The sequence below is a fragment of the Trichomycterus rosablanca genome, chromosome 24 (assembly GCF_030014385.1).
Source record: "Trichomycterus rosablanca isolate fTriRos1 chromosome 24, fTriRos1.hap1, whole genome shotgun sequence".
Lineage (NCBI taxonomy): Eukaryota > Metazoa > Chordata > Actinopteri > Siluriformes > Trichomycteridae > Trichomycterus > Trichomycterus rosablanca.
Window position 1 is genome coordinate 12878634 of NC_086011.1, and position 16561 is coordinate 12895194.

Consider the following 16561-nt stretch of genomic DNA (forward strand, 5'->3'; position numbering starts at 1 on the left):
TTTCTTAGTGTAACGACCTGTAGTAAAGCCAGTAATTTTTATTATGGTAAAATTGCTGCTTATTAAATTGAGCAATGATTATCTGTGGGTTTTACTGACCAAATAGCATTACTATTAATTGTAGTTGCATTAAAAGCTGCAGATGAAATGATTTATTTATACATAGTCCAAATGTAATAAGAGTAATTTATACATAGTCCAAATGGAATAAGATGTTTTTATACATAGTCCAAATGTAATAGAAGTAATTTATACATAGTTCAAATGTAATAACAGTAATTTATACATAGTCCAAATGTAATAACAGTAATTTATACATAGTCCAAATGGAATAACAGTAATTTATACATAGTCCAAATGGAATAACAGTAATTTATACATAGTCCAAATGGAATAACAGTAATTTATACATAGTTCAAATGTAATAACAGAAATTTATACATAGTCCAAATGGAATAACAGAAATTTATACATAGTCCAAATGGAATAACAGTAATTTATACATAGTCCAAATGGAATAACAGTAATTTATACATAGTCCAAATTAGGGATGCATCAATAAAATTTTTTCCCAACCAAGTACAGTATATGTACTTTTGTACTCGCCGATACCTATTTAGAATACCGTTTTTTTAAAACAAAAACACACGTGAGAAGTGACGAGAAGTTTAATGATACCACGTCCAAAAATGCACGTCAACAAGTAGCGAGTGATTAAAGTGTTTGTGCGCTGATGTGATGAAATCAAGGAGGAAAAATAAATGAATCTGAGTGGATTTGGCAACACGAATAGTATAGATTGTTCTGTAGTGAGTTGGAGGTTAATAAATATTTTTGCAATGTTGGTGTTTTGTTGTACAGAAATACTGTAAAACGTTTATTCTGATATAAACTATATTATCCCCCTGTCCCACCTGTTTACACTCCTCTCCTGCGTTTCCCCTCACACCGTATCATTGGCTGTTCGACATGTCACTCATTTCCAGTCGCACATCTCAGATCAGATATCTGACGTGCTAGAAAACTCGATTCGGTCGCCGAGCTGTTGGATAGTTCACACTTATGCCAAGTTCACACTACACGACTTTCTGATTTGTCGGGTCGCTGTACAGTTCACACTACACGACTGAATCTTTTGCACTCGGGAGTCTTTCAGTCGGTGTATATTTCACACTACACGACTGATCGGTGATCGGGGGTTTCACACTACACCATCTATCATCAACTGGAATCACAGGCGAGCTTCTCTGGTCTCCCAAACTACGTTTTGTCACGAAAACAAACGCGAGCAGTGACGAGAAGTTTAATGATACCACGTCCAAAAATGCACGTCAACAAGTAGCGAGTGATCAAAGTGGTTGTACGCTGATGTGCAGCGTAAAATCAAGGAGGAAAAATAAATGAATCTGAGTGGATTTGGCAACATGAACAGTATGGATTGTTCTATAGTAAGTTGGAGGTTAATTAATATTTTTGCAATGTTCATGTTTTGTAGAGAACGATCAAGTCAGAAATACTGTAAAACGTGTGTTCCTGATATAAACTATATTCTGTCCCTGTCTATATTATGTACCTGTTTACACTCCTCTCCTGCGTTTCCCCTCACACTGTATCCTGTGTTCTCATTGGCTGTTCGACATTGCACTCATTGCCAGACGTGCAACTCAGATCAGATATCTGACATGCTAGAAATCTCAATCCGCTCGGTGAGGCCAGTCGCCGAGCGAAAATCAGGGCAAAAATCGTGTAGTGTGAACCAGGCATAACGCAGCAACGTGCACTAGGCACACGGTATCGGATGTTTAGTATCGGAGCCTCGTTTGCGAGTACGAGTACGAGTTAATGAGCGCGGTATCAGGCAAATACCCGATACCAGTATCGGTACTCATGCATCTCTAGTCCAAATGTAACAGGCTTTATTGTACAAATGTTAAATGTCATTTCCATTTGCATGTGCTATTCTTCTCTACAGATTGTGTCAAGTAGGAGGGTCACCAACCCACTTCAACTTAAACCAGGCAAGCCAGCCGGCAAAGGCTTAGTAACGGTACGTGTCAAGATGCGTATTCTGTTCTATGCTTTCAAAATGATTTATTTGGCTGCTTTGTTTCTCCTGTATTTATTAAGGCAGCTTTTCAGTCCTGCACTATCTAATACCAAGCTTCTGGCAGTGTTTCTGAGAAATCTCAGCCCATCCTTTATGGGCAATTCACTTAATATTCACTAATAGTCTATGTGATTTGATTTTTGTTGTACAGATTGTGGCTGAAGAAGTAAAAGATAACAGAGCCATTGTGCTGGAGGTAGAAGCCAAGAACCTGGACAAAAAGGTAAAAAAGACATTTAAGTTTCCTTTTACAATCTATTATGACCGTCTCACATTAGCCATGAATTGCCATTTTCTGTCTTACAAAGACTCGCCACCAGGTATTCATAGTTTTTTTCCTATTTTTGTAGGATCTATTTGGTAAGTCTGATCCTTACCTGGAATTCTTCAAGCAAGCTGATGATGGCTCGTGGCAGCTGGTCCACAGGACTGAGGTCTGATTCAGTTCTTCTGTGCATGGTTTGTGCATGAAACCACATGAATTTTGTACCAGCACTGTGGTTTTCTTTTTTCTTCTCCCACATTCAGGTCATTAAGAATAATCTGAACCCATCCTGGAAAAAGTTCTACGTTTCTTTGCATACATTCTGTAATGGGGACCTGAACAAGCCAATTAAGGTAGGAAAGATAAAACTGAAGTTGCTTAATGATGACGGCCGCATTGTAATGTGTAATATATATGACCTTTTTATTTGGAGAAGTGGTGGTAGTTGAGTTTTTCCTAAAGACATAAAATACAGCCTGCTCAAACAGTACAGGAATTAATCAGCAAATTTCTGACAACAAGGAGTTTTAACCTTAGACTTTATCTTAGTATTGCTACATTAATGCCATAAACATATTATTATGGGTTATTTTAGTCATGATTTTTTGCATTAGAGTACAGATTAAAAGCTCTCAGTATCAGAAGAAATGCTGCTAATAAAAGATAATGCATTTAATGCAGGTTATTCAAAATGATTTAATGGTTGGGTGGACTTTTGCAAGACTACTATATGTCAATCAGCCATTACATTCAAACCACTGATAAATGAAGTGAATAACATTGATTATCTTGTTAATAAGTGGCTTATGTGTTAGAAGCAGAAAAATAGGCAAGCGAAAGGATCTGAGTGACTTTTATGTAACCCCTGTCCTCAACTGAAAGTGCCTACAATGGGAAAGGGAGCATTAAAATTGGTCTAAAGGCCTGGTCTAATGTTGGACAAGAAGGCCTGGCCTGCAATTAATACACCAGTATTAGGGATGTCCCGATCTGATCTCAAAGATCGGGATCGGGGCCGATCAAGGCATTTTTTAACTGATCGGAATCGGCTTTACTAAACCCGATCGTAATCTCGATCTTTTGTTTAACATCAGCATGTCCGCTGTGTGGAAATACTTTAAATTGGAAAGTGAAACAAGTCCAGCAGTGAAGTGTAACGTCTGCAATGTGAGCGTTTCACGAGGCGGTGGGAGCAGAGCTGCGTTCATTACTGTAGAATTTTACCGTTTATATGGTGTGTGAGTCAAGAATCACACCGGTTTACAAAACAACGTAGTGATGCACTCGTTTAATAAAGAAATAAATACACAGTATATTCACATATTGTCAGGAGCATTTAACACTTTATTAACTTCTTCTGTTACGGTACCGAATAGCGGACAGCTAGTCAAGCACGCCATTCCATGCACTATGGAAGCCCCAAAGGGTCAAAACACACTCACTTCGCATAGAAACGTCCATCAAACCATTGTCACAATACAAGCACTTTAAAAACTGGCTTTCCTTCATAACAAAAGAGCCTTTCCATTTTATTTTGGTATTCAGGTTTTACTGTACTGCTTTTAAGTAACTTTTTTTCTTATGTTCAAGTTAAGCTGCTACACAGATTTCTGTTCATTTTTAGTGTATCACTGCATTAAACAGGTTTTTGTTCTTCGAATGTAAAGTAAAACTGTAATCATCTCACTCATTTTGATTGATTTTGTAAAAACACAAAACATTAAGCCAATAGCTTGGATGCAGCATTTTTCCTACAGCACTGCAGAGCTATTTAGTTGTTAAACATATACACTGGATGCCGCTCAGGTGGCGCAGCGGTAAAAAGAAACGCGCTGCAACCAGGGCTGGATTCTGAGAGCGTGGTATCGAATCCAGCCTTGCTTTACCGGTTCGAAGCTGAGTGGCTATATGAGCAACGATTGGCCGGTTGCTCATGTGGGGGGTGGGACAAAGAACCGGATGTGGGTCTCTCTCTGTCAGAATGCGATTGCGTTCTCTGCCGGCTGATTGGAGGCGCTTGCACAGAGATGGGAGAGGGTGCCCTTAGGGTGTGTCTCTCCGCATGCAACGCTAGGTGGCGCCAAACTCGTCGACGTGTGGGTGGCAAAGATGCATCTGGCTGCTGCTCGTGTTTCGGAGGGGATACGGGTTAGCTTCAATCACCTCCGTCAGGGCAGGGTTCGGCATAGACAGAGAGGAAGCACGATGCTAATTGAACAATTGGATGCGCTAGAAGGGGAGAAAAAGGGGTAAAAATTTAAATAAAATAAAAAATATATACACTGGATTAATTTGAATAACTGTAATGTACTTAAAGTGTGCACTGTGTGAACAGTATTATCCAGTTCTTATCTAGACAATATCTAGAAAATACAAGTATCGGTTTGAGACTCGGTATCGGATCGGGCTCAAAATTAATAATCGGGATCGGTATCGGGAACAAAAAAACGTGATCGGGACATCCCTATCTCAGAGATGTTCTGTAGAGCTGCGTTCAGGGCTCTGAGCAAGCCATTAAAGTTTCTCTACACCAAACTCATCAAACCATGTCATTGTGGACGGGGCACGGTAGCACAGAACTCTTATCCAGAGCGGCTTACAGAAGTGCTTCCACAGTAATAATTTCCTACTCTAGTTTAAGTACACGGACAGTCCAAGAACACATCTGCTAAAACCCTGTTAGAACAATTATTATTATAATTTTTTTTTAAGGAAATAAGATCGTTAGATAGTACACGTTAGTTCTCAGTTTAAGTGCTTAGTAAATAGGTGGGTGTTTAATCGCCTTTTGAAGACAGCGAGAGACTCAGATGTTCGTACAGACAAGGGAAGCTCGTTCCACCACTTGGGTGCTGGTACAGAGAAGAGCCTTGATGCTTGTCTTCCTCGAGTTCTGATGGAGGATCAAGGCGAGCGAGACTAGTGGTTCGGACGATGCATGGTACAGAGCGGGCTGGGATGAGTACTCTAGGGTAGTTTGACACTAGTCTATTTATGGCTTTAAAGGTGAGCATCAGTGTTTTAAACTGAATGTGTGCAGCTAGAGGAAGCCAGTGAAGAGAACCCAGCAGTGGGGTGACGTGGCAGTGTTTAGGTTGGTTAAAAACCAGGCGAGCAGCTGCTTTTTGAATGAGTTGTGAGGGTTTAATAGTGGACATTGGAGCACCTGCCAGGAGGAAGTTGCAGTAGTCCAGCCGTGAGATTACAAGTGACTGGATGAAAAAAAAAAAAACACCACTTTGGTTCTAACGGGTTTCAGCAGATTTGTGTTCTTCGACTGTTGTTTACTTAACCTAGAGAAATGAAATGTTTACTATGGAAGCACTTCTGTAAGTCGCTCTGGATAAGAGCGTCTGCTAAATGCAGAAAATGTAAATGTAAAATGTAAATGTAAAATGTAAATGGACGAATCTGAGTGGCTTCCATGGAGAGAAATGATTGAATCTTCTTGATGTTATAGACGAGGAACCGGCACGATCTTGTCATGTTGGCTACATAAGAAGAGAAGGATTGCAACTAATATATTGCATTTACTGATTATAAGTAGAAACATGTATCTGTTCAGAACACAGCAGAGGGAATAAAAAAATGTTCCACCATGCTCAGTTTACATTGGTGCCAACTTGCGTGAAATTAAATTACTTCTGGCAGCTGCCGCTCAGGTGGCGCAGCAGTAAAATCACACCCTGTTCACCAGAGCTGAGATCTTGAATACATAGTATCGAATCTCCGCTCTGCCCGAGTTGGCCACATGAACAACGATTGGCCTGTTGTTCAGATAGGGGTGGGATTAAGCCGGATGGGGACTCTCTCTCCCAGACTAGTGCGATTACGACTTCTGCTGACTGGTTGGTGGCGCCTGCACGGAGATGGGAAAGGAGTGCGGTAGAGGGTGTGGCTCTCCGTACACAGCGCTGTACTGCACTGCGCTCATCAAGTGTAGGTGATAAGATGTTCGATTGCTCTGCACGTGTCGGAGGGGGCGTGTAGCAGCCTCGTCCTCCCCAATCAGGAGCGGGGACCAGCATTAGTTAGAGGACGATTGACGGGCAGAAATTGGATGCGCTAAAAATTTGGAGAAAAAGAAAAAAAAAATTACTTCTGGCAGATTTGTCACATCATGTCGCTGCTGGTGGTGATGAGTTGGTTTGATGACCTGTCTGTCTTGCCGATCTAGGTGGCTTGTTATGATAAGGACGACGACTCCAGCTCTGACCTGATAGGAGAATTCACTTGCCCTTCAACCAAACTACTAGAGGCAAAGGACCAGGGGGTGAGCAGGGCTCAGCTTCCTCTATTCTTTTTTTTTTAAACACTTTCTCCTTTCTGACTCTCTCCATAGGTCCACTGCTCTGACTATGATAATGATGGCTCACATGATCTCATTGGCATTTTTCAAACTAACGTGACTGAGCTTCAGAAAGTAGAGAGTGGTTCTGTGGTGAGACTGTCCATTTTCACATCTTTTTCATTTTCTATATTAGATTAAATATAGTCACATTTATAGTCGGGCTTGTATGAACCTTCTGTTATTGTTATCAGGTGGAGTTTGATTGTGTTCATCCAGAAAAGCAGAAGAAAAAAAAGAGCTACAAGAACTCCGGTGTGGTCCGCATCAAATATTGCAAGGTGTGTAAACTGTAATCAAAGCACTTGTATGTTAATCATGTTTAGCGCTTGTGCCATCAGCGCTGACATCTTTTGAATTTCCACTCTGCTAATGGCCAGCCTGGTGCCTCTATGGACAATAATCGTCTGGTCCTCATCACCGCTGGCTAAACGGTGGTGACTGCACAGAGTGGTGGTGGGGATAATGACGATTGGTGTGTGATTCTTTGTGCGTGATACGAATCCCTATACGAACCCAACTTCTGCAAGTAAGATAATGGTTGGCTACTGCACGTGTCAGAGGGGGCATGTTAGTTATGGCCCTCCTTGGTCAGGAGTGAAGGTGTGCAGCAGTAGAGGTGAAAAAAGTCAGGCAAATTAATATGACTTGCCAGTGTTGTTCTCACACAGCTGTATTGCATATGGAAAGCCACACTTTTTAATATTTTTTAAAATAAAAACTTACTTGATTTGTGCAGAGGAATGGTTATATGTGTTCCATGTAAATTAGGCTTAACATACACTTTATGGCCAAAAGTATTTTGATTATTAAGGTCAGGTGTTTGTCACACTATTTGCTAACTGGTATATATGAATGTGATTTGAAATTTGATGTGACTGGCTGCACAGAACTTAAAAATTTCCAAATCAAGTAAAAAGCCCTTTAAGGCTGTTAAAGCTTCAAATAACTATTAACTATTGCCCAACAACCTCATGGCTAAGTGTCCATATGCTTTTGCCATGAACTGTATTGTCAGTTCAAAGGCAATCTCAAGTAAAAATATTCTTGAAAAAAAGTACAAAACACCGGATGTCACGTGGGCTCTCTACTTGCATCTACTAGTGGGCTGGTGTGTGTTGTAACATTTGTAAAAATAGAAATGTGTAACTACTGCTTGGCAATACACGACTAAATGTAGCAGTTAAGGTGGTAGTTTTGCCTTATTTATTTAGCTGGTTTGATATTCAGGTCAATCTACACCATTTTTAAAGACCAGCAGCTTTTCTGTAGGTGATAAAGTGCTAGTTATTCAAGTATTGGCTGGTCAGAATGGCCAGCTTTAGAAAGAATTTGAGAAAAACGTTTTGATCAGGTGGTTTATACCAGATATGCCACACCGGACACACAAGGTTAACACACACCTCTTGTAAGAGGGGAAGCTACTCCACTCTGTGATACCCGCCATATACCTATTGCAATTAAACATATAGTAACTGAACATTCTAAACACTTACAGCGTCGACAATCCATCACAATACCAAAGACTATGAGAAAAATCTTTAATCAAGCTGAAAATGAAAACAGTCCTCAAGTTTTTGGAAAAAGTTGGTCTAAAGGAGTGCATCTAAAGAACAACTTTTGACAAGGACTATAAACTGAATTATGGGAACTACCTACCTTTCCTGCCCTGAATATAACCACTGTGTAAACATGGCGTTAAAACATCTACATAAATTGGAAAGAATTCGCTATTGACTTTTTTTAATCAATAAACAGGATCTACACTCAGTATCGGTGGAATATTGTTCCAATAGCTGTAAAATACTCCTTAAATATAACCAGCCTAAGTATTAGTGACCTCTCGGATGAAAAAAATTGCATTTTCTTTCTGGCTGTGCCTCCTCAGTGGTGATACCTTAAATTCTTAATCTTTTTTTTTATCTGGTGTTACAATGTCTGTCTTTACCATTTCCAGATAGAGGCTCAGTACACATTCCTGGATTACATCATGGGAGGCTGCCAAGTTAATTTTACGGTAAGAAAACTGTATAATCAAGCTAATACCAATAATAACATGTTTTTGAAAGCTTTGTGTGAACCTGTGTGAACTGTTTCTATTTGTAGGTCGGGATCGACTTCACCGGCTCTAACGGAGACCCACGTTCACCTGAATCTCTGCACTACCTCAGTCCTAATGGTGTGAACCAGTACCTTAGTGCCCTTTGGTCTGTGGGCTTGGTTGTCCAGGACTATGATGTGTAAGAGCAGATTTTAGTTTTTTATATTATGTGTTACTGCATTTACATTGCAGCAATGTACGGCTTTGTTAATCTGGCATGGAAATTAACAGACAGCAGAGGGCTCAAATGTGCAGTGGCAATAAATTCAACTTAAGCAAAGCCAGTCATGTCTGTATGAGTACCTGGCCAGGTCGACAGCACCTTCTGATATTTAAACTCAAAATCTCTGTGATGCCTGCAAGTTTGCCAATTTTTTGCAAATCAAAGAACCCTGTTTACTCCACAAGAGACTATATAACTGAAACCTGTGTTAATATATTTCATTTGCATGCAGCAGAAGATGATAACTGTTATTTAATGTATAAATGTAGCAGGACAAAAATTGGTGGTTTTATTTCTCATGAACTATCTAAATTGATTTTGCTATTAAGCATTATATAAACTGAAGTGCCAGAAAAAAGGGATTGTAGTGGCAGGTGGTGGCTCCATAATGGTATGGGTTTGTTAAGCTGGCAATCCATGGGACCCCTTGTACGTCTACAAACGTTTCTGACAGGTGAACGCTATGTGTGCGTTCTGTCTGACGGGTTACACCTGTTCATGTCCTGCATTCATTCTGATGGGTTTGGCCCCCCGCCAACTGTACAGCAAGCCGCCAAACAAGTCTAGAGATGCCAGATTATGGGTTTGAGGCTAACTAAGTTGCTAGATCTCAGTGTTATCGAACACATCTGGGATGCCATACAACACAGAATTGTGGACCATTCTGCAGAAAGTATGGTTTTCATTTCTGCGTACTCGTGTAGTCCTACACTCCCATGGGGGCCTACTGAGTATCAGACTGGTGTACCAGTTTTTCTGGCACTTGCTGCAGTACAAAAATAAACTACCTATATGGCAATTCTGTGTGCAATAAATTATATAGTGACAGGCCCTAGATTTGAAGAGCATTTTGCTGCAAAGTGAATGTATCCTTCAGCTTTATTTTTGTCTTTAGCACAATTAGGTAGCACTGTAGATCACTTAATGTGCTTTTCTCTGACTATACAGGGATAAATTGTTTCCTGCATTTGGATTTGGTGCTCAGGTGCCTCCAGATTTCAAGGTTAGTAACATCAGTGAGCCTTCCCTTGTATAAAGAAAATGTCTCTAAACACACACAAATAAACGTTTTTCTTCTTCTTCAGGTTTCACATGAGTTTGCGCTAAATTTCAATACCACTAGCCCGTACTGCCAAGGTAAGCGTGTTTAGTTTCGACAGTCTTTCTAGGAGTTTTATGTATGATAGTGTTTAAGACTGGCTTCATCTACCTTTTGTTTATGACTTTTTGTCTCTGCAGGAGTGGAGGGTGTCGTGCAGGCGTATCGCTTTGCTCTGCCACAGGTCCGGCTGTATGGCCCAACTAACTTCTCTCCCATCATTAACCACGTGTCTCGCATTGCCTCCACAGCAGCTCAGCAGCCAACCGCATCAGTGAGTTTCCACCAAGCACTAAACCAGAGCTTAGTAGTTTTTACAGATTAATAAATGGTGCTTCTCTGCTCTTGATTACTAGTTTTTCACTCCACAAATATTTAGTGCTTTATTAATTTATATTTATTAATTTAGGGGCACTTGGGTTGTTCAGAGGTAAAGTAAGCTAGCCCACTGATGCTGAGATTCGGAGATCCGGGGTTTGAATCTCACAGGTGCTAACGGCCAGTTGGGCATCTGAACGAATGTGATTGGCAAACGTCGATGGAGGGTGGCCTAAACAGCCTAGCCATCTCAGTGTGGGTCCCAACCCCAGATGCAAGTAAGAGGGAAAGAAAGCCAGAAAAGGCATTTGGAGTAAAAAGTGTGCCAAGTCTGATATGCGGACCAAATCCTCTGTGGTGACCACTAAATACGGGAGCAGCCGACAAAAAAATGATGGACATTTTCATTTAAGTAAGCACAGGCTTATTTGGCTTAATGTGGTGAATTGGAAAGTTGAAGCAACATTAAGATTTGTAAATATTGTAAATGCACTGATCAGTCATAACATTAAAACCACCTCCTTGTTTCTACACTCACTGTCCATTTTATCAGCTCCACTTACCATATAGAAGCACTTTGTAGTTCTACACTTACTGACTGTAGTCCATCTGTTTCTCTGCATGCTTTGTTAGCCCCCTTTCATGCTGTTCTTCAGTGGTCAGGACTCTCCCAGTGTGTTAGTGTGTGTTGTGCTGGTATGAGTGGATAAGACACAGCAATGCTGCTGGAGCTTTTAAACACGTCACTGTCACTGCTGGACTGAGAATAGTCCACCAACCAAAAATATCCAGCCAACAGCGCCCCGTGGGCTGCGTCCTGTGACCACTGATGGTCTAGAAGATGATCAACTCAAACAGCAGCAATAGATGAGCGATCGTCTCTGACTTTACATCTACAAGGTGGACCAACTAGGTAGGAGTGTCTAATAGAGTGGACAGTGAGCAGACACGGTATTTAAAAACTTCAGCAGTGCTGCTGTGTCTGATCCATTCATACCAGCACAACACACACTAACACACCACCACCATGTCAGTGTCACTGCAGTGCTGAGAATCATCCACCGCCTAAATAATACCTACTCTCTACCATCAGTAATTGTAGAACTACAAAGTGCTCATATATGGTAAGTGGAGCTGATAAAATGGACAGTGAGTGTAGAAACAAGGAGGTGGTTTTAATGTTATGGCTGATCTGTGTATATGCTAATTCCTTAATTGAGCCCGGCAACACATTCTAAAAAGTTGGGATGGGGCAAATTGAAACCAGGAATAATGTCAAATGTTATAATATGTTTTTCATAATTGTATTACCTTGTTGAATATCGAACAACATTTTTCCATGCACAGTTGTAAAGAATACCATTTAGTTCATCCACAGTCTATAAAATGAATAAAAGATTTGGAGAATCGTATATCAAACAGCATCCTGTGATTAATCTTTCCAAGTTGGCTCAGAAATTATTTGGAAAACCATCGGCAGCAAGTGTCATGGTCTGACGAGTCCACCTATTTCTATTGTTTTTAAAATAATGGGTGTGGTATTCATTGAGACAAAGAGAAAAGGAAACCATCCTGATTTTTACCATCGCAAAGTTCAAAGCCTGTGTCTTCATAGAATAGGGCGAGGTTTTTTCAAGCTTTTTTTTATTTTTAAGCGACCCAACACCCAATGCATCTTACTCTCTCTATACAAAATAACATAAAGCCTCCACAAGGGGGCGTTTGCATATAAGTTTATGTAATTATTATTTTTCATTCTGAGCTATTTGAAAAAACACGGTATAGAGAAGTGTTGGTGTCAAAGGCATGTGTAACAACAGCGTATTACAAGAGAATGGCTTATAGTAAAAGAGTGCTGATACTAGACTGTTCTGTCTGTAGAACTCTTTTCCATAATAATAATTTTGGGCAGATGGAATGAGTTTTTGTCATACATAAATGTACAGTACTATTAGGATCTTTTTCTGCAAATCTCAGCGCTCTTTTTTTTATTGTTTTGTCTCATATTTTGATTCTCAGCAATACTTTGTGCTGCTGATCATAACCGATGGAGAGATCACCGACATGGACCAAACCAAGCAGGCCATAGTGAACAGCTCCAAGCTTCCCATGTCCATAATCATCGTGGGTGTTGGCGAGGCAGACTTCAAAGCCATGGAGGTGCTTGACGGCGATAACGGCGTCCTTAGGTCTCCCAGCGGAGAAGCAGCTTCCAGAGATATAGTGCAGTTTGTGCCTTACAAAAATTTTGCCAATGTAAGTCTTTCATTTTTGTGACTGATTGCATTACCAAAATGTATTTTTTAAATCTGTACTTAGCGGCGCCCGCTAGCAAAACCAAAGCATAGACTCTGATCAATTTTTTTGAAAAATACAAGACTGATAATACACATCTAGAACTAAACACAGAAAGGACACTAGACGAAGAACATGAATAAAGAACCTGTGCATAATCCTAGGTACTTATCTTGCCATCAAAATGACCAATGTGTTAAACAATAAATAAATAAATAAATATTCTGCTAGCACACCAGCGCCGAGATTCTGAACTCCTCGGTTCGAAACTTGGCGTTGCCACCAGTCGGCTGGACCCCATCTAGGGGGCATAATTGGCAGTGCCTGCAGCAGATACTAATTGGCCACCGTATCTGCAGGGCAGGGACTGTGTGTGGGTGGGTCTTCATATGCTGTGTAAGGACCCTGGGAAGAGGCGATGTGCTCGTGCAGTGACGTGCTCTCCTCGGATGCAATCCGGTATCCCTCAGCAGCGGAAGACAAATTAAGTTCTCTAAATCGGGAGGAAAACATATATTGTAACATTGTGTTCTCTCTCTTTTTTTTCTTCCTCAGGCACCCAAAGAAGCTCTGGCTCAGACTGTTCTTGCTGAAGTGCCCACTCAGCTGGTGTCATACTTCAAAATGAGGAATCTGGGCCCCGTCAACCCTCCCACTCCTTCTAAATAGAGTTTTGTAGGGATAAAAAAAAAAAAATCAGTGTAAAGGTCTGTTTTGTATTATGCAATGCAAATAATTCACTATATATGAATAGCCTTCTTTATAATCTTAAATATATTTTCTATTTTTTTAGTTCTTTTGATTTCTTGTTCACTTTTCGCTGTGCCTCTTTCTAAGAATGTACATTACATACAAAAATAACACAAATTTTATAGCAAAATGCTTAAAAACTCATTTAAATACTTGCCAAAGCTTGAAGTATTTAGTTTATAGGTTTAGATATTTGAGTTCTGGATTGCCATGACATTACCAGCCATGCTATTCTGCCATGCTATTTAAAAGGCATTTATAGAGAGAGAGCTCTATAATATTCCAAAATGCTGTACATTGACATTGGTTCAATAATGACCTTATGACATCACCTGAACATGACATGCATTCTGACATTCTGTATTATAATCATTCCAGCATCATTTTGCATTTTATTTATGCATTTTCTCAGTTTGTCTTCCGCTGCTGTGGGATCTCTGATTGCAGTCGAGGTGGCTATATTGCTGCTCACGCCTCCAACGACTCGCGCCCAGCCCTTTGCGGAACCCTTTTTCACCTATGCACTCTGCACAGGTGCCTCTCTATCTGCCAATCAGGGTCCTTACACAGCGTCTAAGGACCCCACCCACATAGTCCGGTCATCTGCAGGCCGTGTCTGCTGCAGGCACTGCCAATTATGCCCGCTAGATGGCACCCAGCCGACCGGTGGCAACGCCGAGGAGTTCAGAATCTCAGCGCTGGTGTGCTAGTGGAATATCCCACTATGCCACCTGGGTCAAATCATTATTTAACAGCATTGAATTGCAATGGCAGTACTAGGTACAATCTTTATATTATCATGGTAAGACTATCAATTATCAAGTACAGCTAATCCATACACAATCTGATGCAACAAAAGAGCGATAAACTGAACCCCCTCCGCCCCCACCTTTGCCAAAATAAAGAATGTGCAGAGAACTGAGTTTCTCGTTTTTTTCAACCCCCAAAACAGACATGTAGTGCAACTTTCTTCAGCAGCCTATAATCTCATTTTAGCCAAATTTTGTAAAATGTCTTACAAATGCTGCCAATGGACAGTTAATAATTAGGTTTGTGGTTTAGTAAACTAAAAATCATTTTTATATGAGGCATATGAATCACTTTTTATTTTTTTGCATGTACGTTAGATTATCAGTATAAACAGCTGGTTTGGATCGATCAGGTTGCAATGTTGGAGTCATTCCACTTTTAGAATAAAATGCCTAGTATTCCTTTATTTTTCATATATACATATTCACATGTATAGTCACTGGGGTCAGAGCACAGGGTCAGCCATTGTACAGTGCCCCTGGAGCAGAGAGGGTTAAGAGCCTTGCTCAAGGGCCCAACAGTGGCTGCATGGCAGAGTTGGGATTTAAACTCTCAATCTTTCAATTGATAGCCCAAAGCTCTACCCACTAGGCTACCACTGTCCCTGTGGTATGTGATCGTATGTGGTGAATGGAGGAGGTGTAATGCAACTCATTGTACTTTCCAATTTATTAATGGCATTATATAACAAATGTTATAACATTACATACATTTCACAATCAATCTAAACATCATAGTTCGAAGTAGCTAGAGCCAAAGGTTAGATTATCAGATGCGTACTATTTTAATAATGCACTTGTTTACATTATAAAACCACTTTAAACTAAACCAACTAAAAAAATGTATCATGTATTATCATGCATGTTGTTTTCTTTTCTTTTTTAACATATAACAATATATTGAACATTATTGATAATATTGGTGCCTTATCTGTTTATTTTTGTAGTAAAAGAGATCTTTTTGGCATTCTATAATAATTGCACATGCTTTATAGCTTTTCTATTGCAAAATAGTTTTATAAATAGAAAGTAATTAAATAACCATCAGCTTGTGCTGGAAAGGACACGATGTGAAGAATTGAATTGTATTGTATTTGAGTTTGTGTCAATTGCTGGAAAAAAAAAAATCAAATTTTAAACCATGTGTGTTTCGTTATGCACTATATATGAGATATATACACTGATCAGCCATAACATTAAAACCACCTTCTTGTTCCTACACTTACTGTCCATTTTATTAGCTGCACTTACCATATTAAAGCACTTTGTAGTTCTACAATTACTGTCTGTAGTCCATCTATTTCTCTGCATGCTTTGTTAGCCCCATTTCATGCTGTTCTTCAGTGATCAGCATTGCTGTGTCTGATCCACTCATACCAGCACAACACACACTAACACACCACCACCATGTCAGTGTCACTGCAGTGCTGAGAATCATCCACCACCTAAATAATACCTACTCTGTGGTGGTCCTGGGGGGGTCCTGACCATTGAAGAACAGGGTGAAAGCAGGCTAAAAAAGTATGTAGAGAAACAGATGGACTACAGTCAGTAATTGTAGAGCTACAAAGTGCTTCTATATGGTAAGTGGAGCTGATAAAATGGACAGTGAGTGTAGAAACAAGGAGGTGGATTAATGTTATGGCCGATCGGTGTATATATGCGCTAATGTTTGCACCTTATTATACATTAATCACCAGTAAAGCTTTAACCTGGTATATGTTCACTTGGGATTGGGATACATTCCAAGTGTATTTACATACAATATGCATGTTTTACTAAACAAATAGCAGTTAAACAATAAAAATGATATCTCCAGCCAAATCAAGTACTGTGCTATGACTAACTGTCCAAATAGATTGTTGAATATGAGGAAACAACTTAGCCTTTTTGCACGTCTTTATTATTTGCTACTTTTGCTATGTTTTTGTTTGTTTATTGGAAACCACCCACTAAACAATAGTTGTCACCCAAATCTTTCTGACTGTAGTTTTCTTTGCTACACTGTGCCAATTGCCTTATTTTTACAGTTAAAAATAAATAAACCATTCTAATAAAATAGGTGTTGACTGTCTTTTAACCACCGGTTGTTTGTTTTAACATTGCACAACTTGTTCTGTGTTTAATCAATAGAGATATTTACTGCTGTCAGTTATTCCTTTAACTGTAAAGAACTCCATCCTGGAAGGTTTGCTTTTAGTCATATGTTGGCTTTGTTAGGTTCTCTTAGCACTTCGTACCTGTTT

At 39.9% G+C, this 16561-nt stretch overlaps 1 protein-coding gene across 3 annotated transcripts in view; it reads left to right on the forward strand.

Annotated features, from left to right (window-relative positions):
• cpne1 (copine I) overlaps positions 1-15574 on the forward strand; it is a 44446-nt gene extending 28872 nt beyond the window's left edge. For 2 of the 3 annotated variants that reach the window (XM_062986207.1, XM_062986208.1), the window contains exons 4-16: positions 1973-2047; positions 2259-2330; positions 2458-2541; positions 2636-2725; positions 6715-6813; positions 6915-7001; positions 8678-8737; positions 8827-8960; positions 9993-10047; positions 10130-10181; positions 10284-10417; positions 12481-12717; positions 13312-15574. In XM_062986207.1, coding sequence (XP_062842277.1) covers positions 1973-2047; positions 2259-2330; positions 2458-2541; positions 2636-2725; positions 6715-6813; positions 6915-7001; positions 8678-8737; positions 8827-8960; positions 9993-10047; positions 10130-10181; positions 10284-10417; positions 12481-12717; positions 13312-13425 — 1293 coding nt within the window. In that variant the 3' untranslated portion in view covers positions 13426-15574. Of the gene's footprint in view, positions 1-1972; positions 2048-2258; positions 2331-2457; positions 2542-2635; positions 2726-6549; positions 6646-6714; positions 6814-6914; positions 7002-8677; positions 8738-8826; positions 8961-9992; positions 10048-10129; positions 10182-10283; positions 10418-12480; positions 12718-13311 lie in introns of all 3 variants that reach the window. The other variant, XM_062986209.1, reaches the window with a different exon arrangement.
• Positions 15575-16561: the final 987 nt, after the last annotated feature.